This window comes from Aotus nancymaae, unplaced genomic scaffold (genome assembly GCF_030222135.1).
Source record: "Aotus nancymaae isolate 86718 unplaced genomic scaffold, 86718_ANA_hifiasm-v0.15.2.pri h1tg000076l, whole genome shotgun sequence".
Lineage (NCBI taxonomy): Eukaryota > Metazoa > Chordata > Mammalia > Primates > Aotidae > Aotus > Aotus nancymaae.
The window spans coordinates 21239680-21267597 of NW_026988491.1; the positions used below are offsets into that span (position 1 = coordinate 21239680).

At 52.7% G+C, this 27918-nt stretch overlaps 2 protein-coding genes across 9 annotated transcripts in view; one reads left to right on the forward strand and one right to left on the reverse strand.

Annotated features, from left to right (window-relative positions):
• CERK (ceramide kinase) overlaps positions 1-18929 on the reverse strand; it is an 84533-nt gene extending 65604 nt beyond the window's left edge. For 2 of the 3 annotated variants that reach the window (XR_010339407.1, XM_012449446.3), the window contains exons 1-4: positions 18621-18929; positions 14516-14576; positions 5284-6316; positions 2216-2310 (exon numbers count right to left, since the gene is read on the reverse strand). Coding sequence is in view for 2 of the 3 variants with exons in the window: in XM_012449446.3 (XP_012304869.1) it covers positions 2216-2310; positions 5284-5387 (199 nt within the window). In the remaining variant the exon portion in view is untranslated. The remainder of the gene's footprint in view (positions 1-2215; positions 2311-5283; positions 6317-14515; positions 14577-18620) is intronic. The other variant, XM_012449447.3, reaches the window with a different exon arrangement.
• A 132-nt stretch (positions 18930-19061) lies between these two features.
• Positions 19062-27918, forward strand: part of TBC1D22A (TBC1 domain family member 22A) — a 383821-nt gene continuing 374964 nt past the window's right edge. For all 6 annotated transcript variants that reach the window (XM_064368239.1, XM_064368240.1, XM_064368241.1 and 3 more), the window contains exon 1: positions 19062-19264. In XM_064368239.1, coding sequence (XP_064224309.1) covers positions 19203-19264 — 62 coding nt within the window. In that variant the 5' untranslated portion in view covers positions 19062-19202. The remainder of the gene's footprint in view (positions 19265-27918) is intronic.

Consider the following 27918-nt stretch of genomic DNA (forward strand, 5'->3'; position numbering starts at 1 on the left):
CATCCATATTTCCGTAGCCAGCACGGGTTGAGAGTCTTGGAGAGATTGAAACAAAGACCTTACGGGTGTGTTGCTTACCAAGGATGCTCTAAAACCAAAGTTGGAGGAAGGGTAGTGCAGGGCATATGGATGCCCTTCCCTCCGCCTACTGGGTTCAAATGATTCTCCTGTCTCAGCCTCCTGAGTAGCTGGAATTACAGGCGCCCACCACCACACCTGGCTAATTTTTTGTATTTTTAGTAGAGACAGGGTTTTGCCATGTTGGCCAGGCTGGTTTAGAACTGACCTCAGGTGATCCGCCTCCCTCAGCCTCCCAAAGTGCTGGGATTACAGGTGTGAGCCACCTCACCCGGACAGAATTTTTTCTTAAAGGTAATGATAGCTATTCCATGATACAGATTGATGAACACATAACCTCATTATGTCTATTTACAGGCCCTGAACAGCAAAGAGACAAAACCATTAAGGAATGGACACAAATGCAAGCATGCATGTGAGGGCTTGGCAGCTGCACTGGGATCCAGAGCAGCCAGGGCCGGGGCCAGGAAGCACACCTTAGTGCACAGAGGCCCAAGGCTCAAGGTCCACGGTGCTGTGCTCAGCCAGCACACAGGAGCAGGCAGTTACCACATGGGAGCCATGGCCCCAGGTCAGGAGTAAAGCAGGAAAGAGTCAGTGAAGGGGAGGACCAAGGTAACAGGGCTTAGAGAAAGTCACTGACCAGTGGTGGCCAGGCCAGGACACATATCCAAGGCCTGTCCCTCAGCCTTTGTTTTGATAATAACAGCTTTATTGAAATATGGCCAGGCGTGGAGGCTCATGCCTGTAATCCCAGCACTTTGGGAGGCCGAGGCAGGTGGATCGTGTGAGGTCAGAAGTTCAAGACCAGCCTGGCCAACATGGCAAAACCCTGTCTCTACTAAAAATACAAAAATTAGGCGGGCATTGTGGCCTGTGCCTGTAATCCCAGCTACTTGGGAGGCTGAGGCAGGAGAATTGCTTGAACCCGGGAGGCGGAGGTTGCAGTGAGCCAAGGTCACATCATTGTACTCCAGGCTGGGCAACAGAGCGAGACTGTGTCTCAAAGAAATAAAAAAATAAAAAAATATAATTCACATACAATTCGCTCATTTAAAATTTGTAGGTCACTGCTTATGAGTATATTTACAAAGTGATACAACCATCTCTAAAATCAATTTTAAAACATCTGTATCACCCATAAAGAAACCCTATACCCATCAGCCCTCACTCTCCACACCTGCCTTCCACCTGCCTTGGCTGTTAATCAACTTTTATCTTTGTGGATGTTGTTACAGTTTGTCCATGTTGTACATATATTCTTACTTCGTTACTTTTATGGCCAAGTAATATTTCATTGTACAGATACACCACATTTTACTGAGCCATTCATCAGTTGGTGGATGTTTGGGCTCTTCCCACACTTCGGCCGTTGTGAATAATACTGCTGTGAACATTCGTGGTTAGCTTTTTGTATGAACATGTTTTCCGTTCTCATGAGAAGATACCTAGCAGTGGAACTGCTGAGTCAAATGGTAACTGGCTGTTTAACTGCTTAAGGAATTGCCAGGCTATTTTCCACAGCAGCTTTACTGTTTTACATCCCACAGTGGGGTACTAGGGTTCCAGTTTCTGCAAATCCTTGTCAAAACTGATTTTGGGATTTTTTTTTGAGACAGGTCTCCCCTCTGTTGCCCAGGCTGGAGTGCAGTGGTGCGATCTTGGCTCACTGCAACTTCCGCCTCCCAGGTTCAAGTGATTCTCCAGGCTCAGACTCCCAAGTAGCTGAGACTACAGGCACGCATACCACGCCCGACTAATTTTTGTATTTTAGTAGAGAAGGAGTTTTAACATGTTGACCAGGCTGGTCTAGAACTCCTGACCTCAAGTGATCCGCCAGTCTCGGCCTCCCAAAGTGCTGGGATGACAGGCGTGAGCCGCCTGCCCAGTCTACGCTGTTATTGCTCGTCTTTTCCCCGCCATCCTGCTGGGTGTGCAGTGGTGTCTCCTTTGGGGTTTACCCTGACTTTATCAGTGATCAAGCTGACAGTTGGATCTGTGTGTGACTTCTGTGTCTTGTCTTTCACTTGCTTCTGAACCTGGGCAAGATGTTACTTGTTAGCTACCCAAAATCCCAACAACTGCCTCTGTGTCCTCCTTGGGGAGTAAATATTCCCTTCGGGTAGAACTAACTCACCTCCCCTGGGCTCCACTCTCCGATGAAAGATTTCTACTGCAGCTCCTGAAAACCCAGGTCCATACATCTCTTTTCTTCTCCTTGTGAGTGAATGCCTGAAGAGGAGAAGCTGCATCTGACTGCCCATCCACTGAGACTCAGTAATCAAATATCTAGACTTTCAGGGAAAAGTGCCATGATTGATTAGTGATGTCTGCCACTGGCAGGGCTGAGAGCAGCAGCACACGTGTGAGTCTGTAGGCCCAGCTGTGGAGACTGTGCTGGTCAGAGCCCTAGAAAGCTCCAGGTCCAGAGAGTCTGACCTTCTGCTCCATAGAAACTCATTTCTAGCCAGGCACGGTGGCTCATGCCTATAATTCCAGCACTTTGGGAGGCCAAGGCAGGTGGAATGCTTAAGCCCAGGAGTTCAAGACCAGCTTGGGCAACACGATGAAACTCCACCTCTACCAAAAAAGATAAAAAATTAGTTGGGCATGGTGGCATGTGCCTGTAGTCTCAGCTACTCAAGGGGCTGAGGTGGGAGGGGCTGATGTGGGAGGATCACCTGAGCCCATGAAGGAAACAGAGATGGCCCAGCCAGAGAGGTGGGAGGAAAGCAGGGGTCACAGCCCCCCAGGGAAGGTGGAGAGAGGGAGGCGTGACCCTGTGGAGGCTCACTGGGAGCCTTCGCTTAGACCTGTTGGAGCCTCAGTTTTCTCTCACATGTGAAACGAAGATAATGATCACAGAGCAAAGTGGCTGAGGCTAGGATTTAAGACCAGACTCTGCTGGGAGGGGCGGTGAGATCTTGGGCCAGGGTTTCTCAGGACAGCACTGTGGACATTTGGGGCTGCATCAGTCTTGGTGGCAAGGACTGTCCTGGACACTGCAGGATGTGCAGCGGCATCTCTGGCCTCCACCCAGACAACCCAACGTGTCCTCCAGACACTGCTGACTCCCCCACTGAGAACCACTGCCTTAGATAAACCACTCCATTTCCCTGTGCTTTGCTTTCTTCCTCTGTAAGTGCAGATACTAAAACCAACCTCAAGGGATGTTATGAGGGTTAAATAGTATCGTAAATGCAAAGCACTTGGCATAATAAGGGCTCATTAAACGTTAGTTCATAAAATCAGAGCGAGCAGCCCTGGCAGCATGTTGAGCCCAGCCTCTTGGATACTGCTGGTGCTCACTTGGTGGCAGCGCTGGTCATGTTTCTCTGAGGCTGGTGCTGTGCACAGTGATCAAGAGACCAAGGCGGAGAAGAAAGCCTCAGGGGCCACCTCTGGAGTGACTTCCGTCCCCAGGCAGCAGTCAGAGGCACTTGGAGGGCTGCAACCCCCACTCAGGGCCTCGCTGATGCTAAGGGACAGAGGGGACTCTGCTGGACTCTGCAGCCCCTGGGCTGCACGCTGCCTTCCCATCCTGGCAGGACCAAGCTGCTAGGTCTGAGTTTTGGGGTTCTGGGGAGTGGGCTCCTGTGACCGCCATGCATTCCCCACAGTGGGAGGCACACCCAGACATCCTGGGGCTGTCCTCTGGTGACCAAATCACCCTGGTTTGCTGGCAGTGGGAGGCACATCCAGATGCCCCTGGGCTGTCTTCCGGGGACCAGCTCCCCCTGGTTTACTGGACTTTCCTAGTTTAGTGCTTCAAGTCCCATGTCCTGGGAAACCTTTCACTTTTAAGAGGTGGATTGCTTAAGCTGTCCTGATTCCAGCTTGTACAGCCTACCCCAGGGTCGGGCCAGGCCAGCTGCACCCTGGGCCCTGAGCTCTCCTTGCTGGGCTCATCTCAGGTGGCACTGGGAGGTGACCTCATTTAGACCCTGAGCAGAAATAGCACAGCAGTGCCAATTAGCAGCTGCTCAGGAGCCAAGGACATGTGAATCTGCCCCAGCCTCTCCGCAGAGGGATGTTTGTGGGATACGGAAAATTCCACACGCAATCTTCTTCCACGGAAGGGAAGGGTTGTGCGGATGCCCCCTCCCTTGGGGATGCACCCAGTTTTGATTCTTGCTTGTCCACTTGTCAAGTGTGAGAGCATTTGGGGACAGAGCACAGACCCTCAGAGATGCTGATTCATTGGGTTTGATACAGGGTGGGGTGAGAATCCACACCTTTCAATGCTCCTCAGGTGATCTGGATGCAGGTGGTCCCTTGGACACACAGTAAGATACAGAAGGGCCCTGCTTGCTCTGTCCCACCCCACGCCAGGGGCCAGGGGCCCAGGCCCTGAATCCACTCTGCATCTGGGCCCAGATGGTCACCTGCTTATTGGCCCTGACCCCCAGCAGACAGCTGAGAGGTAGATGCCTGGATGGAGCCTGGCGCAGAGCCAGCATGACGTCACTGCTGTTGAGAGCCAGTGTCAGCTTCGGTCCACTAAAACCCTGGCCTCTTTTATAGGTGGGCAGCTGGTGCCAGGAGAGAACCCTGGCAGGGAGCTGAGGGACCTCTGTGGTCAGGCTGCTTTGCTGGGCAACCAGGGACCCTGTGCCATTCCCACCCCCTTGTTGGCCCTCACTTTCCCTGAAAGCAGACATGGGGGCTGTAGGAAGCCAGATGTCTCTCAGTATCTGTCCTGCTGACAATGGGGCCTGGAATGTGCTTCCTCACACTGCTTCCCCACCCAAATACTTCCCACATTCAAACGGAAGCCTGGGTCTCAGGGATCAGGGCGCAAGCAGCTGGGCTTTGCCGCCATGAATGCTTAGGGGGTCAGGAAGTGGGATGGCCTTTCTGGGACTGTCCCTCTAACCTATCCCTGTAGCTCCTGAAGGACCCTCCTGAGAACCAGGGCTGAGAGGAGAGCCTCACAGGGGCCGCTGCTTCGCTCATGCCCTCACCCAGCCCCCTTCCCACGGTGGCTGCTCTCTTACCCCAGCCTCTCCTCTGTCCTCTCTTCTTCCTCCCCACCAGGGGCTGCTTAGTCAAAGGGGTGACAGAAACAGCACTGGCTAGGGCATCAGGGGAGCTAGGCCAAGTTCCCCAAAGACAATGTCAGTTCCAACTCAGGGAGGGGCCCCGGGAGGGAGTTTGCCCATCCACAAAATGGGAGTATTGGAGGCAGGAATCTAAGGTGCTCACCCGCTCTGATACTCCAAGGCTCCCTGGGCATATGCTGGGCCCCAGTCACTCAACTGACTGCCTGGTGCTTTCTCTACATTTTGTGACTTGCCTGGGAGCAACATGTAGGAAGGGCCCAGTTTTGAGGTACACAGAGCTTGCTTTGTCTCTTGCAGGGAAAAAAAATCCCTGCCTTCAGTAATCTTCTTCCTCTTCCGGTAAAGAAACAGCCTGAAGTGGCCTGTCTGTCCGTCACAGTGTTAATCGAGATCCACAGGAGGCGTTCTTGAGATGCTCCTTGGCCAGGCTGCCGCCATCCACTCGGGTAAACAGGCTCCGAGTCAGGGCTGGCTGCCGCGGCCCAGCAGGAATTCTGCAGGGCGAGCTGCAGGATATCACCGGAAGGAAGCACGTGTTGCGCGTTGCAGTAGAAAAGCGGAATGAGGCTTGGGGGTTGTGAAAACAGATTCCTCAAGCCTTCATGGAGGACCCACCGTGCTGGAGGTCTCACCCAACAGGTCCTGCGGGCTGGTCTCCGAGAACTGAACAGCTGCGCGTCGAGTCACCCAGCCTTCTCACTCATTCCATTCTGCTCCAGGCATTGGTGCCATGCTTATACCTCCGCACAGCAGTTTCCCAGATACCGTCTCATTTGCTCTTTAGAAGAATCCTCCTAGGTATGCACGACAGTGCTGATTACCTCATTTTACAGATGGGAAGATGACACCCAGAGAGGGGCAGGGACGTGTCCAGGTTCTGTGGAATTGGAGCCACCTGACCGTTGGCCAGCTCTCTGGCTGCACATGGCATCTCCAGACTGACTGACAGTGGGTGATGTGATGCTTGTGCCTCAGAGGTGTGCCCAGGAGCTGAAGGGAGAGGAGGCGTGGGGAAGCTCTGGGAAACTGCCTCGTAGGATGTGTGTCAGGGGCTTTCCTGGCGACCAGAGGCATCCAGCGGGGTGCAGAGCTAGGGCCATGGGGGCAGGGCACCAGGAAGCTAGCATTCCCGCTGTGGGTGGATGGCACCAGGAAAGGCAGCTTCAGGCTTCTTCCTGCGTGGGAGAAACAGCGCCCAGGCCCTTATCAACACCCTGAATCCTTCAGCTGCCTGCACTCCCCAGCCCATTGTCTGCGACCATTGGAGCCCGTGGGGGTGTCAACTCCTTCCTGCAGGAGCTCCCCGTGGGAGGGGAGGGAAAAGGCCGAGTTCCCCAAAGACAATGTCAGTTCCTACTCAGGGAGGGGCCACGGGAGGGAGCAAGCCCTGGAAGCTGGAGACTGGACAGTCTCTGGAGCTGGGGATGGGGGGAGGTGTTTGCCTGGCCTCCAAGCAGGCAGTGGCTTCAGTGAGTGAGGGTGCAGGGTAGGGGATGGCTCCCAGGCAGAGGGTGCCAGCAACAGGTATTCTGGAGTGTGTTGAGGGACAGAGTACTGGCCAGTGTCAAAAGAGGAGCCCCCAACGTGGAGAGGCCCTGGGCACCAGAGCAAGGAGACTGCCTTTTTCCACAGACCCAGGGAGCCTCTGATGGCTCTCTCGAGCAGAACGTTTCATGATGGGCTGAAAGGGAGGGGTGCTGGGCAGCAATGGTTGGGGAGGGCCATGGGGAGACGCCAGCAGGCCCTCTCTTTGCTCCAACAGCCCCCCAGCCCCTGTGCCATGGGCAGGATGCCTGGCAGGTCCGACTCTAGGTGTGGCCGAGGCCAGCAGCCGTGGAGGAGGTCTGGGGTCAGTGGCTGACAGGAGTGAACGAGGAAACGAGGAAATGGGGCAGGGCGGGGAGGGCATGGCACACACTCAACCAGGCCCCCCGCAGGTGCTCAGTCAGCCACATGCCCCTGGCAATGGCCTGGTGCCTGAGAGCCCCTGCCAGGACCTCGGGGTGCAGCCCAGCTCTGACAGCTCTGGGAGTGAATCCTGGGCTGAGAGTCACGAGTCCTCTTTCAGGGTTCAGCTGCTCAGCTGGGGCTGAAACCAAAAGAAGGTCATCAGCTCTCAGTCAGACTCCCTCTCCCCTGCTTCCTCCCTCCTCCTCCCTCCTTCTCCACCTCTCCCTCCTCCTCTCTCTCCTCCTTGGGTTCCCTCCCTTCTCCCTCGATCTGGGACATGGACAGAACAGTGGCAGTTATCTCCGTTTGAAAGATGGGGAATGTGAGGCCCAGGGAGGGGCTGGGGCTTACCCGGGCCACTTTCCCTGCTCCCTTCCTCCCATACCCACCAAATCACATCCTGCACCGGGAACTGTGTACACGTGGGCCTGGGGCCCTCCCAAGTGGAGCTGCTTGTCCTAGAATTGCCATCAACATTTATTAAAAATGTGGCCCAACTGGGGGCAGAGCCTCCCCCTTTGGTAATAAACCCTGCCAAGGTGAGGGCCTGACCCTTTGCAGGCCATTGCTGTCTGCAGGCCTGGCTCTGCCCTCTGGCAACAGAGCTGGGGGAAGGTGCAGGAAGGACCACCTCCCCCTTCCCTCTGGTCACAGCCAGTGCACTTGCCAAGTATGTCCTCAGCGACCAAATGAGGCCCCGGGGAAGCTTGGGGAGGGTAGGGGGCTGAGACCTACAGAAATCCCCATAGCCAGAGTGATGGGGACGAGGGTGAGGTGCGGGTTTGAGACACAGCCTGCGCAGGGACTCACAGAGCCAAGAACAGGGCAGAGCAGGCGTGGCAGACGGTGTTAGGCCGGGCCCTGGAGCTGGGAGGGTCCCTGGATGATGGCGCCCCTCACTCACAGAGCCAAGAACAGGGCAGAGCAGGCGTGGCAGGTGGTGTTAGGCCCAGCCCTGGAGCTGGCAGGGTCCCTGGATGATGGCCCCCCTCCCGGAGACAAAGCAGGCGTGGCAGGCGGTGCTAGGCCCGGCCCCGGAGCTGGAAGGGTCCCTGGATGATGGCCTCCCTCACTCACAGAGCCAAGAACAGGGCAGAGCAGGCGTGGCAGGTGGTGTTAGGCCCAGCCCTGGAGCTGGCAGGGTCCCTGGATGATGGCCCCCCTCCCGGAGACAGAGCAGCCGTGGCAGGCGGTGTTAGGCCTGGCCCCGGAGCTGGAAGGGTCCCTGGATGATGGCCCCCCTCACTCACAGAGCCAAGAACAGGGCAGAGCAGGCGTGGCAGGTGGTGTTAGGCCCAGCCCTGGAGCTGGCAGGGTCCCTGGATGATGGCCCCCCTCCCGGAGACAGAGCAGCCGTGGCAGGCGGTGTTAGGCCTGGCCCCGGAGCTGGAAGGGTCCCTGGATGATGGCCCCCCTCACTCACAGAGCCAAGAACAGGGCAGAGCAGGCGTGGCAGGTGGTGTTAGGCCCAGCCCTGGAGCTGGCAGGGTCCCTGGATGATGGCCCCCCTCCCGGAGACAGAGCAGGCGTGGCAGGCGGTGCTAGGCCTGGCCCCGGAGCTGGAAGGGTCCCTGGATGATGGCCCCCCTCACTCACAGAGCCAAGAACAGGGCAGAGCAGGCGTGGCAGGTGGTGTTAGGCCTGGCCCTGGAGCTGGGAGGGTCCCTGGATGATGGCCCCCCTCACTCACAGAGCCAAGAACAGGGCAGAGCAGGCGTGGCAGGTGGTGTTAGGCCTGGCCCTGGAGCTGGGAGGGTCCCTGGATGATGGCCCCCTCCCGGAGACAGAGCAGGCATGGCAGGCGGTGTTAGGCCTGGCCCTGGAGCTGGGAGGGTCCCTGGATGATGGCACCCCTCACTCACAGAGCCAAGAACGGGGCAGAGCAGGCATGGCAGGCGGTGTTAGGCCCGGACCTGGAGCTGGGAGGGTCCCTGGATGATGGCCCCCCTCACTCACAGAGCCAAGAACGGGGCAGAGCAGGCGTGGCAGGCGGTGTTAGGCCTGGCCCTGGAGCTGGGAGGGTCCCTGGATGATGGCCCCCCTCCCGGAGACCCCCTCTCTTGCCTGTATCAGTTGGCCTGGGCTCTGTCCCCTGCTGACCAGCACCCTCCACACACTGCTTGACACTCATAGTAGGGGGTGTCCGGTCTTGGGCTCCGTGGCTGCCCTATGCTAGGGGCAGCAAGAGGGATGTGGCAATCGAGGACCTGGGGGCTTTCTGTGCAGGCACTGAGGCCCGGCTCCCTAGGGCTCTGGACCAACGTCCAGGCATCTCATCTCAAACCCGGATGCATCCTTTTTAACCAGGCACCACTCCAAGCAGCCTGTGCGTCCATCAGTTCTGGCCACAGCTTATTCTTGATGAAACATTGTGGGTGGCTGCAGCCTTTGCTTCTCTCTGTGCCATCCAGAGACGGTAGTGACTGCTGCGGCAAGGGCAGGGTGGCCTGCACAGCACTGCCCCTCCCCTGGGAAGCCCCTGGCGTCCTGCAGGTCCACATGGGCAGGGGCCAGGCGTTTTTCCCTAAGGAAGGCTGCCCTTACCTTCCCCGCCAGGACACATGGGAGGTCTTGGTTCCAAGCTGAGCCCCCTGCAGTTGTAGAGGGCCACTCCGGTGGGGAGGGAATGCTCCTAGGTTCTGCTGGCACGGCCTGCTTGACACAGTGTGGCACTGAATGGAAAGAGGAGAGACCAGGGGAGCTCCCCCTGCAAAACACCACAAATGCCTTGCTTCTCTGGACCTCAGTTTTCCCAATCCTGAAACAAAAGACTCTGGGGCAGGCACCAGGAAGACTTTAAGTTTGGGCCTTGGGCCTTCCCAAGTGCAGATGCTGCCTAGGGCTCAAAGTATATGAAGGGAGAGGGGTGTGGGAGGCCAGGATACACCCGGGGACTAAGCCTGCTCCAGCAGGCACACACAGGGCTCACCACACCCACGTGTGGCTACTGAGGGCTCCCTGGCTTAGGGTAGCCCCTCACCTCTCTAGCCCTGGCCCCTGCCCCTCAGGCCCCCAGTACCCCTGGGCCCAACCCTGGTCCTGTGCCTCCCCGTCCCCATCCCAGTCCCCACTCTTCCTCCCTGCAAGTCCCACCCCACACCTCTGCAAGCCTCTGAATCACTGAGGATGGGTCCTCTGCAGTGACAGAGGGGATGGATATGTGGCAGGAGTTCCTTGGCAGGTGCCATAGGGTGTCACTTCATGGCAGCTGTGGCTTGGGCTTGGTTCCTTGGGTAGGGGAGTAGGGGGAGGGGCTGCCTTTGGATCCACTGCCAGTGATACTAACTCCTCCAGAACGGCACATTCCCCAACCCCCTTGCAGTGTCCCCAGGAGACCTGGGCGGGCAGCCACCATCCCTCCTTTGGAAGAACCAGTGTCATCTGAAGGTGGTCAGGAAGCGGGAGGACGACACCAAGCAGTCAGTACAGACCCTATGGGCAGCCACATGCCTAAGGCCTTGCTGCCGTAGTGCTGAGCGGGGCCAGATTCCTGCAGTTTATTTTTTTTTTGGATCACTAAGCATCAGTACTATAAACAGCAGCTAGCCCTGCCTGGGTTCTGTCATGTGCCCAGGTTCATGCCCGATGGCACTGAGCCCCCTCCCAACAGGTGAGGAAACAGACTCAGCTGAGAAGGCTGGCCAGATTTGCACAGCAAGATTGACATCCATGTCTGCCTGGCTCCAAAGCCAGGAGTTCATCCACCTTACCACTCGGCCTGACCCCCAGTCTCTTAGGACTGGGGAAACTGAGGTCCAGAGAAAAGAGGTTTGCAGTGTCTCGAAAGAAGAGACCCCTCCCGTGTCTTTCCATCCAGTGCCATACTGTGCCAGGCAGACCATGCCAGCAGAACCCAGGAGTGTCCCCTCCCCATCAAACTGGCCTTCTGCAACCGCAGGGGGCTCAACTTGGAACCAGGACGCCAAACCCAGCACAAGTGTAGTGCCAGCACCTTGCCTGCCTCTCCCTTCACCCTCAGACTGTCCATGCCTGGGATACCACACAGGGAGGGTTAGTGCCAGCCTTCCCACGCCATGCACATCTGAGTCTGTGTATGCCCCAAAGTGCCATTCAGGCTGGTGGCCACCACACTTTCCATCCTGGCCACCAGGCTGTGACACCATAAGGGTACTGTGTTCCCAGGTCTGTGTCCCCAGTTCCTAGCATGAGAGGCCCAGTTAGTTATCTGGGAGATGCCTGCTCTCTGGGCCACTTCCTCTGCTGCTGGTAAATAACAGGCCAGCTCCTTCCTTCACTCTAGCTGCTGCAGGAAGTGCAGGGATGACACAGCACCATGGGGCCATGGAGTATTCCACTTGTCACTCCAGGCCAGGCTTCACGTCACTTACAGACTCTCTATTCTGCATTCTGTCCTATTTGTTCAGAGATTTTGGTTTACAAAGTGCCTTCCAGTCCATTGTCTCAGGGGATTCCCACGACAACTCTGAAACACACAGGGCAGGTGTCCTCATCTTGATTTTACAGGCGGGAAAACAGGTTGGCTGTGTTTAAAGCACAGTGTGATCAGTCACAGGAGATCCGAGTCCAAAATACAACTTACAAATGGCCAGTCTGGGCACCCTCTGACATGTGCTGTCCTCTCTCTATCTTGCCTGAGTCACGTTGGGTTGGACTGGCCATGAGTCACGGCAGAGTGTGGCTCCTGCGTGTTTGCCAAGGGTGGGGGTGGGGACCCACACGCTGCAGAGGACCATGGGAAGAAATGCCACTGCTGGTTGTGTTTCCCATCAGCAGTGGGAATGTGGCCGGGGCCTGGCAAGGTCAAGTGGATGGTGAATGGGCTGTAGGGTCAGCGGCTGGACTCCAAACCCTTTTCCCTTCATAGCTGGGGGATTTTGCCTCTCGAAGCCCCTACTTTCTCATCTTTAAAATGAAAATCATGATACCCACTGGGCATCTGGCAAGGGGGATGAGGAGGACGCTGAGGATGCTGGAATGTGCTGAGCTTGAGAAGCTGGAGAGGACTGCATGGAGGCACACAGGAAAGGAACTGAGAGGCCTGTGGGTGAGGTCTGGGCAGGAGGTCTGCAGGAGCATGACAGAGGATTGAAGGCAACTGAAGGGGCTGGAGGTGGCCGTGAAGGGCACGATGCATCTCAAGGGTGCATTTAGGAGGCTTGTTTGCATGAGTGGTACATAATGGCCCTCCTCTGTCTACCCTGAAAGCCTCCGAAAATCAGTCTCATTCTTCAAAGCATTTGGATTTGGATTTGCGATTTTTCCTGGATGTGACAATAATTGATCAATTTTTGGGGAGTGGAGGGTGTCTTTTTAATTTTTGTTTTTGCATCTAAGAGAGCATTTGGGCCAGGTGCAGTGGCTCACGCCTGTAATCCCAATGCTGGCCGGATGGAGTGGTGTGTGCCTGTAATCCCAGCTACTTGGGAGGCTGAGGCAGGAGAATCACCTGAACCTGGGAGGCAGAGGTTGCAGTGAGCCAAGATCACACCACTGAACTCCAGCCTGGGCGACAGAGTAAGACTCTGTCTCAAAACAAACAAAAACCCCTACAGCTCCAACATGATCCTTGACTCCAAGTCCTGGATCCTGGTACAAGGGGTGGCATCCCAAGGCCTTGGGCAATCCTCCCCTGTGGCTGCTCTCATGCTTTTCCATGAAAAGGAGTGCCTGCAGCTTTTCCAGGGGTAGTGTGCAGATGCTGGTGGGTCTACCATCCTCGGGTTTGGAGGGTGCAGTGCCCTTTCCACAGCTCCACTAGGCAGTGTCCCAGTGTGAACTCTGTGTGGGCCTCCAACCACACATTTCCCCTCCAGACTGCCCTAGTAGAGGTTCTCTGTGGGGGCTCTGCCCTTGCAGCAGACTCCTGCCTGGGCGCTCAGGCTTTCTCATACATCCTCTGAAATCTAGGTGGAAGCTGCTAAGCCTCCTTTACTCTTGCATTCTGTGTGCCCACAGGTTTAACACCACGTGGAAGCCACCAAGGCTTATGGCTTGTATCCCAGAGTGGTGGCCCAAGCTGTACCTGGGGCCTTTGAGCTGCAGCTGGAGCTGGGGCAGCTGGGATGCGGAGAGCAGTGTCCATAGGCTGAGGAGGGCTGCAGTATCCTTGGCCTGGCCCCTGAAACCATTCTTTCCTCCTAGGCCTCTGGGCCTGTAATGGGAAGGGCTGTCTCCAACTTCTCTGAAATCCCTTGAAATCCCTTTGAGGCCTTCGTCCCATTGTTTTGGTTGTTAGCACTTGCCTCCCTTTTAATTATGCAAATCTCTCCAGCTAGTGGTTGCTCCCCAGTCTGCTTGGATTCTTTCCCTGCCATATGGCCAGGCTGCAACTTTTCCAATCTTTCAGGCTGTTTCCCTTTTAAATATGAGTTCCAACTTTAAGTCATTCCTTTGCCTCAGTATCTGATCATTGGCTGTGACAAGCAGGCAGGCCACCTCTTGAATGCTTTGCTACTTAGAACTGCCAGATACCCTAGGTCATTACTTTTAAGGTATCCTTACAGCAATGCCCTGCTGCTTGGTACCAGTTTTCTATGTTAGGCTATTTTTGCATTGCTTATAAAGGAATACCTGAGGATGGGGAATTTATAAAGAAAAGAGGTTTAATTGGCTCACAGTTGTACAGGATGTACAGGAAGTGCAGCATCTGCTAGGTTTCTGGTGAGGTCTCAGGGAGCTTTTACTTATGGTGGAAGGAGAAGCGGGAACAGGCATGTCACATGGTGAGAGCAGGAGCAGGAGAGTCGTTTCTTTTTAAAATATGTTCTTTAATTAGCTTACAATAAGCTTTAAAAACATATAATTGGTTTAGCGCCTGGCGATGGACTGAGACTCTGTCTCAAAAAACATATACTTGGTTAAAAAAATCATACCCATTTCCTATTGGGTTTTTTTACTTCCTTATTTGTAAAATTCCCATCTATTAATACCCTTTGTCAGACATAGCACATATATTTTGTCCAGTTAAAAATTTTTTTTTGTCAAACAAGTGAACATTTTAGGTTGCCAAATCTACCAGTTTCTCTCAATATGGCCTTTGGTGTTGTGGAGGATATTGGGATTATTCCTGGTATCCATTCTAACCCTCCCTTCTTGGGCAGCAGCCCAAAATTTGGAAGGATTGACTCCCATTGTCAGCTACAAAGGAGCTCCTGCTGGGGGACAGGTCCTCAAATGACACTGGATGACCCAGCTCTTCCCCCTCTTGCTTACGATTTTAGGGCAGAATGTACAGAGGATGCCACATCCTGAGTTAAGGTAGAACTGTCCCGAACAACTCAGGCTTTGTGCTCATCTCCCCTACATCAGGATGTTCTGCAATGCTTTAGTCCAGGGGACCCAGTAGCATCTGGGGTATAGAACCCAGAGTGGAGCGATTTTAAAGTCCCTCAGCTGAGGTGTGAAGTTGGGGCACACGCACTCCAGGGCCCTGGGTAGCTTACCTGAATGCTGGTGAACTGGCTCGCCATGGATCCCAGGCTTGGGTTGATGTTTGTGGCCTCTCTGTGAATAATAAAGTTGTTTTGCCTGACATGTTGTGCAGGTGTTGTTTTACCAGACTAGACACTAAGCATGCAGGGGGTGGAGGTATGACTGCTGCAGCAGCTTGATCGGCTCTGAGCCACTGCCATAGTCAAGAACGCTTGCAGAACTCTGGCTGCTGAGTTTGTGCAAAGCCTCCTGCCAGCCTTAGGAACCTGAGCAGAAATTGGTGAGGTGTTTGAGTGCTCCCCTCCCAGGGACTGACAGTAGTTCACAGTATTTCTGCTTACTAGCATCCTGACTAGACGTAAGCACATGATCCCAGTGGCCCAACAGAGGCATCCTGGGACCTCGAGGGGAAGCTGTCCTTGGCACAGACATAGAGACAGACAGAAGGAGACAGGCCCCTTGAGTCATTGTTGGGCTGCGGTATCAGCACTTCTCCAAACTCTGAGCTACTTCTGGGCTTTTTCAATTGCATTAACCCACCAATTCCCTTTATAGTATAAGCTAATCTGAGCTAAACTTTGTAATTCTTGGAACCAACAGCACCCTAACTCATGTAGAATTTAGTGTCAGGAAGTGGCATGTTGCTAGTGACAGACCCTATAATTTCAAAATGGCTGAAAGGAGTTGGGGAAGAGGGCAGTAAAGAGGACTAATGCCTCTCGTGGTGCAAAACTGGGGAGCTTTGCTATATGCCATGAATTATTGTGGCAGGCTGAATAATGACCCCCTTGAAGATATAGCATGTCTTAATCCCGTGACCTGCAAGTGTTGCCTTAAATGACCAAAGGGAGTTTGCAGCTGTGGTTAAGCTAAGGATCCAGTGATGAGGGAGATCATCCTGGATTGGATTATCCAGTGGGCCTGATGTGAGGTCAGGGGTCCTCTTAAGAGGGATCCAGGAGGAGTTGGAGGGAGAGAAGATAGTGTGATGATGGCAGTAGAGATGGGTGATATGCCTTCCAGACAGAGGAAGGGCCATAGACCAATAAATGCAAGTGGCCTCTAGAAGCTGAAAAAGTAAGAAAATGACTCTCCCCTAGAAGCTCCAGGAGGGAGCAGCCTTGCTGACACTTTGACTTTAGCCCCGTGAAGCGGATTTTGGACTTCTGACCTCCAGATCTGTAGGAGAGTAAATGTCTATTGTTTCCAGCCACCAAGTCTGTAGCATTCTGCTCCCAGCAGCCTTAGGAACTAATACAGATAGAACTGTCAGCTTTTTACTTTGGGGCACAGGCTCAGTGCCTATGGAGAGTGCAGCACGAAGACACTTAGCAGGGAGAACCCACCCTGTGGGAGTGTGGTGGCTCACTCAGTAAGGTCCTGTGAGAGATATTCTAAGCCCGAAGCAGCCATCTAAAAGCAGAGAAGGCAGAAAACACTTCCTGAGGAACCCAAACTGCATCGCAAATCCAGCCATCCTGAAATACTATTGTAATTTTTCTGAGACAGGGTCTCACTCTGTTGTTTAGGCCAGAGTGCAGTGCTGTGATCCTAGCTCACTGCTGCGTTGAGCTTCCGGGCTCAAGTGATCCTCCTGCCTCAGTCTCCCAAGTAGCTAGGACTAAGAGTGCTCACTACGTCTGGCTAATTAAAAAAACAGTTTTGTAGAGACAGGGTCTCCCTGTGTTGCCCAGGCTAGTGTTGATCTCCGGTCTCAAGTGATCCTCTCACCTCAGCCTCCCAAAGTGCTGGGATTATAGGTGTAAGCCACTGTGCCTGGCCTGCTGCACTTGTCTTTCTGCACAACAGTTCAGTGTGGTTCTGTGCATAGCAGTTTGAGCTCAATAATTATATTTTAATGTATCATGAAACATTTTATACACACAAAAACTCATAAAGAATATAACAAAACACCTGAATATAGCCCATCTGCCTTAAGAAACAAAGCACAATAGCACAGTTGATCCTCTATGAATATGAATTCCTTACTGCTCACAGTCCCCACTAATATCTATAGGCAACCACTCTCCTGAATTTATCTTTTACGATTCTTTTTTTTCTTTTGAGATAAGGTTTTGCACTATTGCCAAAGCTGAGTGCAGTGGCATGATCATATGATCATAGCTCACCGAAGCCTCAAACTCCTGGGCTCAAGGGATCCTCCTGCCTCAGCCTCCTAAAGTGCTGCGATTACAGACATGAGTCACCACACCTGGCCTCATTCTCATCCTTGAAAATAAAAGTACTAAATGGTATGATACTGTGTGGACTCATAGGCAACTTTTTTTCATTCAACACTGTGGAGCCGGGTGCAGCAGTGCTTCCTTCTGTACTCAGCCATTCAGGTTGATCACTTGAGCCCAGGATTTTGCAGCCAGCCTGGGCAACATAGTAAGCCTCATCTCAAGAACAAAAAAATAAAACCCACCCAGTTTGTGAAATTCATTTATGTTGATGTATGCAACTAACTTATTCATTTTTACTAACTTATGGTATTCGACTGCATAACTGTAATTTATCAATTCTGCCAGTCATGACATTTTGGTTGCTTCTCCCCCAGACCCCAACTACCACCAGAAGCAACGTTGCATTGAACCTTCTCGTCTTTGCACGCACAGACAAGGTACTCTAGAGCACATACCAAGAGTAGAATTGCTAAGTTACAGTATCGTTGCCAGAAATTGCTAAGTGGCCATCAAAAGTTAGTGATACCCTCACTGGCAGTGCAAGAGTTCTGCTCTGCTCACAAATCCACATCCTTACCAATTTTGGTCAAGACAGATTTTTAAGTTTTTGCCAATCTGTTAAGTGTAACATGGTACATCCTTAGTTTTAACTTGCATTGCTACTCAATACTTGTAACAATGAATAAAAACAGTTCCACTGATTACCTGAGATTTGAGAATCTGTCCCAATTCCTAGGTTCCATATCTAGACTCCAACATCTGTATTACTTTGGCTTTCAATACTGGCCTTCTACTCAGACTCTCTTTTTCCATCTGTCATGATCCTAGAAATCCTTTGCTTAGCTGGTTTTGAAGCCTTCAAGTCAATTTCAGCCTCACTCCTTTGACTGAAAACAGTAGGTGGCAAAGTATACAGTAAGCGCTAAAGAGCAATCGGATCTCAGGCGTAACCAGTCACTAAGTGCTGCCAATTTTTCCTGTCAATTGTTTTGCAGCTTTTCCTTCCTTTCCCCTTCCATTATGTTAATCCTGCTGTCACCTCGCTCACTGATCCTTGCAATAAGCCACACTGAGCTGGAAAGAACTGCTATTGTCCTCAGTGTTGTCTGTAGAGGACAGCACTGTCTGAGGCTGTCAGGGCTATACATCAGGAGGAGACTCCTGGTGCCTTCTGAGCTCTACCAGGATCCCAGGAGAGCAGGACGCCTTGCACATAGGAAGTACTAAGTCAAGGTTACTTACCAGTAAATGAAGAGGCATGGGAAACTTATCATCACAAAACATGTCTTATCAAATTTTGGTTTTAAAAGAGAATTGGCAGGAACTCCAAATACACTACAGCTCCACTCTGACAGTCCCTGAGCCTTCGATATTTGTTCTAAGACGCACAGAAATGTAATGCAAATCAGATATGATTTTTTACTTGTTTTCTGCACACATAAACACACACAAAAGTAAAATGATCTAGGCATAACATGTGCACCTGTAGTTCCAACTAGTGGGAGGCTGAGGCAGGAGGATCGCTAGAGGGCAGGAATTCGAGACTAGCCCGAGCAACATAGCAAGACACCCCACTCCCATTACTCCCCGGAAAAAAAAAAAGGGTTTAAAAAAAAGAGTAAAAAGAAATATAAAAATAATTTAAAAAATTCATTTTATTTAACCCAATACATTAAAAATGTTATCTAACAGGCAAGCAATATACAAATTACTAATATTTTATACAAAGTCTTTGGAATTCTGTATTTTACACGTAAAGCACATCTAACTCCGGACTAGCCAGGTTTTAAGCACGTGACAGCCGCACAAGACCGGAACCCAGGCCAGGGGAATTAATCCTTCTCGCCTTCGGCGTTACTCTTCCCTTCGAGCCCGGCCTAATCCCCTCTCTCTCATTCGCTCGAATACGCTCCGCGGTTATGCCTCTCACCTCACTGCACTGCAAATATTTCAGCCACGTAGTATCTACTGACCCTCACTCAGTGCCGGGTAATCCTGCCGCTGCTGGGCCGAGAACGGTGTGTCTGGCTTCATTCTGTTCTGGGCCGGCTCGGGACGCGCTCAAGAGAAACCGGAATCAGACACAGGCCTGGCTCAACTTTGGAAAAGATGAGCTCAAGGCTCCAGTAGCTGCCTCCAGTCCGCTGCCGGCAGCAGGGCGGCGAGGTCGGGCTGAGCGAGCCGGGAGCCACAGACCCAACCAAACACTGGAGCTTCCTCGTACTTCTCTTCCTCCACGATGCCTGTGATGTGGCGCGCGCATCGCGCGGCGTCGCCGTTTAATGCCGTCGGGCCTTCGGAGCCCTGCGTCACGCGCCACCTGGGACTTAGGCGGGACTTCCGGGCGAGTGTAGGCACAACTTCCGGAAGGAGGCGGAAGAGTCTCTCGGCTCTACGCTCTGGAGTCCCGGGACCAGTAAGGGGCCACCCGGGGCACAGGAAAGGGCCGCTAGGGGAGGGCCGGCCGCGCTCGGAGTGTCTGGGCCGCGGGTCTGAGGGATGAGGAGGGGCCATGGCCAGCGACGGGGCCAGGAAGCAGTTCTGGAAGCGCAGCAACACCAAGCTCCCGGGCAGGTGGGTGTGACGGGGGAGGGCCAGGTCGGAGTCAGGGGTCAGAGGTCAGGTGGCCGCGTTGGCCTTCTGGGCTGCAGGTGGAGTCGGGGGTCTGGAGAGGGCAACTTGGACTCTGAGCAGAGTGCTGCGTGGTGTGACGGGCGCTGGGGGACTCGGAGGTCTGAGCGTGGGGTCTGGGAGTGACAGTGGCTGCACGTAGGAGCGAGGCTTGCAAGGACGCGGAGGAGCTGTCAGCATTTTTCCTGACACTGGCAGGCTCCTTTCCGAGAAACTCCTGGGCTCCCTGGGGATGCTGGAAGGAACTGATTCGGGTCATGCTGTGAAGTTTGGTGGAGTCCGGAAGCTGGCCGGGCCGAGGCCGTGCCTGCTAGGTAGATCAGCTTCTGCAGGGGGCGTGGTGCTTTTGACCCACTTGATTTGCCTCTGGTCTCTTGTGGGCTGCTGCTCTTGCCTTGAGCGTGGGAGAGTTTCCCTGTGAGTTTCTATGTTTCTGCTTGTTGGTCTCAAAACCGACTCTTATACTGTGTTAGCAGGAAGCATTTTTTTTTTTTTTTTTAAATTAAGCGCCTGGAATGACCTGGGTACGCTTTAGATGCTTACAGCTTGAAAGCTCCAGAGTTCTTGTCTGATTGCCGTGGCGCTAAGCTCTGGCCAGGGCCCTAGGGAATGAGACATTATGTGAAGAGTACCTAGGATAAAATCAGCCACTGGTGAAAACAGATCAGAGATAAGCAAACGTCAAGATTTCAAAACATAGTTTGTTCTGTTCCAAAGCTGAAGTCTGGGATGCTGAAAATTATGAATCGTGATATTAAATTAAGTCTGAGTAGAATCATTCATAGATACAGTGAAATGGTTTGTACTCCTATTTCATAAGAAATACTACTGTTTAAATGAGTGTTTGAATGATAAACTTTGCAATTTACTGCATCTAGTTAGAAAAGTTTACTTTTGGCCCGGTGTAGTAGCTCATGCCTGTAATTCCACCACCTTGGGAGGCCGAGGCGGGCAGATCACCTGAGGTTGGGAGTTTGAGACCAGCCTGACCAACATGGAGAAACCTGACCAATATGGAGAAACCGAGCCTCCACTAAAAATACAAAATTAGCTTGGCGTGGTGGCGCATGCCTGTAATCCCAGCTACTTGGGAGGCTGAGGCAGGAGAATCGCTTGAATCCGGGTGGTGGAGGTTGTGGTGAGCCAAGATCACGCCATTGCACTCCAGCCCAGACAACGAGTGAAACTCAGTCTCAAAAAAAAAAAAAGTTTACTTTTAAGAGTGATCTGGGAGTTAGCAGAGTGAGTTACTGACTGCTGAGACAGTGACTTTGAGAATGAAGGGAGTCATCAAAGGTGGCCAGAGACCCTATTTGACTCCACCGGACTGTGGAGTTTCGAGAACAATAAGAGCTTTCAACAAAAGCAGTGTCAGGGTCCAAGATGAGTGAAGATTCTGGAATGGTGGTGGTGGACAGGAGGTCCTGGTGGTGACAGGAACACATGCTGTCGAACATAGAGTCCAGGGAAGAGGAGCCACCTGATGGTGTCACTTTTGAAATGTGTCACCTTTAGGTCTTGATGTTTCAGTTCCCCATCAGTCTGAACTCTAATTCTTAATCAACTGAGATGTAAGAACAGAGCTGCTGTGTGGAGTTACAACGGCGACTCAGCCTTTGGATTGAAGGCTGTGGCTCTTGGTAATTTGTCCTTACACTGAGTTGAATAGTGTGTGCCCCCTCCCCTGCCTCCTGCCACCAAATTTATGTCCATCTGGAACCCCTGGATGTGACATTTGGAAATAGGGTGTTTGCACAAGGAATCGAGGTAAAATGAGGTCATTCTGGATGAGGCTGGGCCTTAGTTTAAAGACTAGTATTTTTATAAGAAGGGGGAAATTTGGATACAGAGAGACAGGGGAATGGGCCTATGGAGATAGAAACGGAGATTGGAATAGTGCATTCACAAGCCAACGAACGCTGGGGATTGCTGGCAGCCACCAGACGCTAGAAGAGGCAAGGAAGGGTGCTCGCCTGGAGACTTCACAGAGCACGGCCCTGTTGACCACCACTTGATTTGGGGCTTCTGGCCTTTAAAACTGAGGGAGAATGAAAGTGTGTTGTTTTAAGCCATTCAGCTTGTGGTAATTTGTTATGGCAGCCACAGGAGACTAATGCAATCTCTAACTTTCTTCTGTGTGAACCTGAATTACCAAAGACAGACTTTGCTTTTCCTCTGACTTTGATGCTGTTCTGTGTCTTAGGCACTTCTGAGAGCAGTTTCCATAGCACCTTTGTGAAGCTGGAGTCTTGGAGAGTTGTTCCGCGCTGTTGCTGAGGAGGGCAGGAGGAGGAGGAGAGGTTGGGTGCATCAGGAAGGCCTGTGAAGCCTCTGTGTCCCCTGTCCATCCTATGGCTCAAGTCCCTGGCAGTGCTGTTGTTTCAGGTGGCTGGCTGGAACTCTTCCCTGAAGGAGGAGTCGCAAAGGGACGCCCGTTTTCCTAACAGTAGCGGTATCTACTAGCTGCGTATCTTTTTAATCTTCACCTGCACAAGCACAGTGCTAGTGGAGATCCTAGCCAGGTTCCCGTGGCTTTGCCAGCTCTTTCAGTTGTTTACCATGATTGTTTTCCTGTTTTTTTTTTTTTTGAGACAGAGTCTCACACTGTCACCTAGGCTGGAGTGCGGTGGTGCGATCTTGGCTCACTGCAATGTCTGCCTCCCGTGTTCAAGCAATTCTTCTGCCTCAGCCTCCCAAGTGGCTGTTATAGGAAAAGCCCACTGCCACACCTGGCTAATTTTTTTTTCGTATTTTTAGTAGAGACAGGATTTCACCATGTTGGTCAAGCTGGTCTCGAACCCCTGACCTGGTCTCCCTAGTATGTGCTTGTTTTCATCGGTGAGATCCACAAGTTTAAGAAATGTGTCTTTTTCATTCTTGCATTGTCGGTATGGCTAAATGGTGTTTATTCCAAACTATCTTCCAGATTATCCTGGAGAGTGAGTGGTTTGGCCAGGGTCATACACTGCAGGAGAGGTGGTCTTGCTAGCAAGCCCCGGTTCATGCACACCCTGGTCCTCAGGTTGCGTATTTGGCTGATGCTTCCTAGAAACTTTGTTTCTGGATGAGTCAGGATGTGTGGTCTGGTATAGATAGACCCCTGACTAGTAGTTGGGTGGTCCAGATTCTAGCCTTCTTTTTCTAGTAGTGGTCTTCACCAGATTACCTCTGGGGCCGTCAGTTTCTGTATCTGTAGCACAAAGGGGTTACATGTGGTTTAGGTAGCTATGGCAAATGGGGAGATTTCTTTGGCTTAGCACAATTCTCTTTGATGACAAAAGGATGGGCTTCTTGAACCAGTGTTGACAGTTTGATGATTCGCTGATCCAGCAAATAAGTATTCAACCCATAGCATGTGTTAGGAACAGCCCCAGGTGCTGGAGATGATATTAGTGAACAAAATCGGCCCAGATCTTTGCTCTCCCAGAGCTTACAGTGCAGGGGGAGAGCAGGGTATAAATAACATAGTTAAATGGAGTTAACTGTCAGAAGCTGACAGCTGCTATCAAAACAATGCTGGGAAGAGGGCTAGGTGGCTTCGTGGCGAGTGTGGTGGTGAGAAGGAGCTCTCTGCTGAGATGACATTTGAGGAAAGATTTGCAGGAGGTGAGGGAACAGGCCCACCAGGAGGCTGGGAAGAGCGGTCCCAGCAGAGGGGTGAGCAGGCACAGAGGCACGAGAGCCCCAGAGCAGTGCTGGCATGCTTGAGGAGAGAATCTGGGGCTGGCGTGGGTCTAGCCGAGAGAAGGAGAGAGTCACAGGGTTCGTCATGAAGGGTGGTGGGGGGTAAGGCCTCATGACCGCAGTGAAGACATGGACTGTTCTTTTATTCTGGCGGAATGGGGCACCTTTGGAGGGCTTGAGCAGAGGAGTGGCATGGTCTGCATTAGGTTTAATGGGATATCTTTGGCTGCTGTATGAAGACAGATTGGTGGTGTCTGGAGTCTGGGCAAGGGCAGAAACAGGGAGATCAAGAGGCCAGGCTGCCACAGCATCCAGGTGAACAGTGGTGGTGGCAAGAAACAGTAGGTAGATGATAAGACTCCGAAGGTTTGGCCTGGTTTAGTGGCTCATGCCTGGAATCCCAGCACTTTGGGAAGCTGAGGCGGGTGGATCACTTGAGGTCAGGAGTTCGAGACCAGCCTGGTCAACACTGTGAAACTCCGTCTCTACTAAAAATACAAAAGTTAGCTTTGCGTGGTGGCAGGTGCCTGTCATCCTAGCTACTTGGGAGGCTGAGGCAGGAGAACTGCTTGAAGACAGGAGGCAGAGGTTGCAGTGAGCCGAGATTGCGCCACTGCACTGCAGCCTGGAAAACAGAGTGAGACTCTGTCTCAAACACACAAAAAATGGAATCTGAAGGTTCCGCCTGACTGTCTGGGCTGCTGCTTTCCTGGGCCACTGACTCTCTTGGCTCCTGAAGGGCTGTTGCTTTCCACAGTTGCAGTTGGAATACTTGCCACTCTTCACTTTCAGTGCCAAGACAAAATCCCAGCACACTGGACTTGAGAACACAGGCTGTCTTTCAGTGTGGGTCTGATGTTTGCTATTTTAGCTCAGCTCTGCCTGGCAGGGTATGCTCTGCTGACAGAGGGTATGCAGGCAGCTGGGGTGTGTGAAGTATGATATTTGAAAGTGGCATGATGGCGGCTGGGTGCGGTGGCTGATGCCTGTAATCCCAGCAGTTTGGCAGGCCGAGGCGGGGCGATCACCTGAGGTCAGCAGTTTGAGACCAGCCTGGTCAACATGGTGAAACCCCATCTCTACTAAGAATACAAAAGATAGGCCGGGTGCAGTGGCTCACACCTGTAATCCCAACACTTTGGGAGGCCGAGGCGGGCGGATCACAAGGTCAAGAGATCGAGACCATCCTTGTGCGCATCCTGGCCAACATGGTGAAACCCCGTCTCTACTAAAAATACAAAAATTAGCTGGACATGGTAGCGCGCGCCTGTAGTCCCAGCTCGGGAGGCTGAGGCAGGAGAATTACTTGAACTCGGGAGGCGAAGGTTGCAGTGAGCCGAGATTGCGCCACTGCACTCCAGCCTGGCACGTGGCGACAGAGTGAGACTGTCTCAAAAAAAAAAAAAAAAGAGTACAAAAGATAGCTGGGCATTGTGGCGGGCACCTGTAATCCCAGCTACTCAGGAGGCTGAGGCAGGAGAATCATTTGAACCTGGAAGGCGGAGGTTGCAGTGTGCTGAGATCGCACTACTGCACTCTAGTCTGGGCGACAGGGTGAGACTCCGTGTGTGTGTGTGTGTGTGTGTGTGTGTGTGTGTGTGTGTATGAAAGTGGCATGGTGGCAAGAAAGGCCCAAAATGAGCATGGTAAGTCTGTGGATGCTGGGCTAAAGCTGGAGCAGAATAGAGTTAGTGTTGTGGCTCTGACAGCCTTCAGCCTAGACTGCTGGAGCCAGGAGATGTCTGTGAGCAAATGAGACAGCTGAATAGGCCACCCTCCGTCCTCAGCGGAAGGAGGGGAATTGTTGGGGATAATGAACTCATTCAGAAAACGTTTATGAGCTCCTCTCCTGTGCCAGGGGCTGTGCTGAGTGCTCAGCAATCCATGTGGCCCTTCGCTGCTGGAGGCCTGCCCTGTGAACACTTGTGCGCAGACTGCAGTGCTGGGCAGGTGGCAGCCCCGGGTCGCTGGCAGAGTAGCGGGGTCCTAACTGGGTGGAATGGTCATGTCCTCCTGACCCAAGGCCCACTTCTGCCGAGGCCTGGCTGTAGAGCAGGAGCCAAGCTGCCTGCAGAGGTTGGGGTGGGCGTATCGGAGCCCCCTCCTGCAGGGAGCGCTTGCCTGGGGAGGAGTGGCATGGAGGGGAGGTGAGCAGGCTCCAGAGCTCGAGGGGCTTCCATGCCATGGTGAAGATCCGGGCTGTGTCCTAAGAACCATGAGAGAGTGTTGAAGGGTTTTAAGTGGGAGGGGGGTGATGCTGTGACTCTGTTTGTCACCCTTGAAGAGAGGGCGAGAGAGGAAGCTGGTGGGCCTGTGACGAGGCCGAGGCACAGAGGCTGTGGGGCTGGAGAGGAGTGGGCAGGTTCAGGGTGCACATGGCGCTCTCAGGATTCACTGATGGACGATGACCTCCACGGTGCTGGCCTTGGGAGATGGGGCTGTGGTAGGCGGAATATTGGCCCCCTCAAGGTGTCCTCATCCTCATCCCTGACCCCTATGAATCTGTTATGTCACATGGCAGAGGGGGTTAAGGTGGCTGATGAGCTGACCTGAAATGGGGAATTGTCCTGTTGCCCGGTGGGCCCAGTGCACCCACATGAGCTTTTGGAAGTGGTGAGAGAGCTGGCATCCAGGTGAGCAGTGGTGGTGGCAAGAAACAGTAGGTAGGTGATAAGACTCCGAAGTAGGATGGACTGCATCTGCAGTGGCTGGCTTTGCAGTTGGAGGATGCAGCCACGCGCCGAGAAATGCAGCGTGGCTTTTCGAAGCTGGGAAAGCTTCTGCTGATGGTTAACAGGAAAGCAAGGCCTTGGGCCTATGCCCTCCAGGAGCCGAATTCTGCTGACAACTGGAGTGAGCAGGAAACGGGGTCTCCCCTCCAGCCTCCCAGAAGGAGCATGGCTGGCTGAGCCCTGGACCTGAGTCTCATGAGACCAATGCTGGATTTCCAACCTTCAGAACTTTGAGATGATACATGCATGTTTTAAGCCACTAAGTTATAATTTGGTACAGCAGCCGTGAAGAGTGGGGGACTGTGCGGAGGTCTGTCCCACAGGCAAGAATTGCAGGTGGCCCCAGTGCCTCCCTCAGCAGCCTTGGGGTGGGGGTCCCTGGGTAACCTCCACAGAGTGTGTCTAAAGCCAGGGATTGCTGTCAGCTTGCGGGCTCCTCCCACGTCCTGTGTCCTGCTGAGGCCTAGGAACCAAACAGGGCCCTGCCTCTGTCCTCAGAAACATTGGCTGCTGCCTCTGACCGCCTGGCCTTCCTGTGTTTTTGTAAATTGCATTGCCTTGCTTGTGTTTTGAAGAGGCTGTTTACTTGGTAAAAACCATCGCTCCTGTTTTCCACGCTGGGGGGAGCCGGGGCGTTTTTTTCTGGCAGTGATTGTGTGCTCCTGAGAGTTGCGTTTCTCTTCTTGTTTGTGAGTGGAGATGACCTTCCTGTGTTGGGGCCTCAGGAGCTGCTGGGGGAGTTTTTGCTGTAGGCGGACTTCCTTTTCCTTGTTCTTTTCAGTGGTCATGTTCCCTGTTATTAAATTTCTTATTTTGTCCAGAAACATCCTGAAAATAAATTGAAGGCAAATCATATTCTCTTTCTCTTACATATTTGTCTGATATAGTAAATTTGGAGTCTGGCTCAATTTTAAATGAAGACAAAAATGATTAAATAATCCCTGACAGTTTTGGATTATTTAAGTAATGAGAGCAGGAGGAAGTACCCCGCCGCCCCCAGTGTTTTTGAGGAGCCGTGGGAGGTCACGGAATTCAGGAGAACGTGACTTGGGAGACCACGCGTCTGTTTTTCTTTTCTTTTTAGTTTTTTATTTCCCCAGATTACTGGGGAACAGGTGGTGTTTGGGTACATGAGTAAGTTCTTTAGTGGTGATTTGTGAGATTTGGGTGCACCCATCACCCAAGCAGTACACTCTGCACCCAGTCTTTATCCCTCACCCCCTTTCCACCCTTTCCCCCGAGTCCCTGAAGTCCACTGTGTCAGTATTATGCCTTTGTATCCCCATAGCTTAGGTTTCTCTTATTATTATTATTTTTGAGATGGAATCTCTCTCTGTTGCCCAGGCTGGAGTGCAGTGGCGCAATCTCAGCTCACTGCAACCTCTGCCTCCTGGGTTCAGGTGATTCTCCTCAGCCTCCTGAGTGGCCAGGATTATAGGTGCATCCCACCATGCCTGCCTAATTTTTGTATTTTTATCGGAGACAGGGTTTCACCATGTTGGCCAGGGTAGTCTTGAATTCCTGACCTCAAGTGGTCCGCCCGCCTTGGACTCCCAAACTGTTGGGATTACAAGCGTGAGCCACCGCACCTAGCCGTTAGCTCCCGCTTATGAGAACAGGTGATGTTTAGTTTTCCATTCCTGAGTTTAGAGTTGTGGTCTCCAGTCTCATCCAGGTCTCTGTGAATGCCATTAATTCATTCCTTTTTATGGGAGTAGTATTCCATCATATATAAACATGCATATATATACACATACACATATATATGCACACACACATACACACCACAATTTTTTTTGGGGGGACGGAGTCTTGCTCTGTCGCCAGGCTGGAGTACAGTGGCGCGATCTTGGCTCACTGCAACCTCCGCCTCCCAGGTTCAAGTGATTCTCCTGCCTCAGCCTCCCAAGTAGGTGGGATTACAGGTGTGCGCCACCACGTCCAGCTACTTTTTGTATTTTCACCATGTTGGCCAGGATGGTCTCCATCTCTTGACTTTATGATTCTCCCGCCTTGGCGTCCAGCCACACCATACTTTCTTCATCTACTCGTTGATCAATGGGCATTTGGGTTGAAAAGACGTCATCTCTGTTTTTCTTTCCCTGAATGGCCACAGTCTAGTGCAGCCTGCCTGTGGCTAGGACAAGGGCAGTGTTCAGGTGCCCGCTGCTGTCCTGGCTC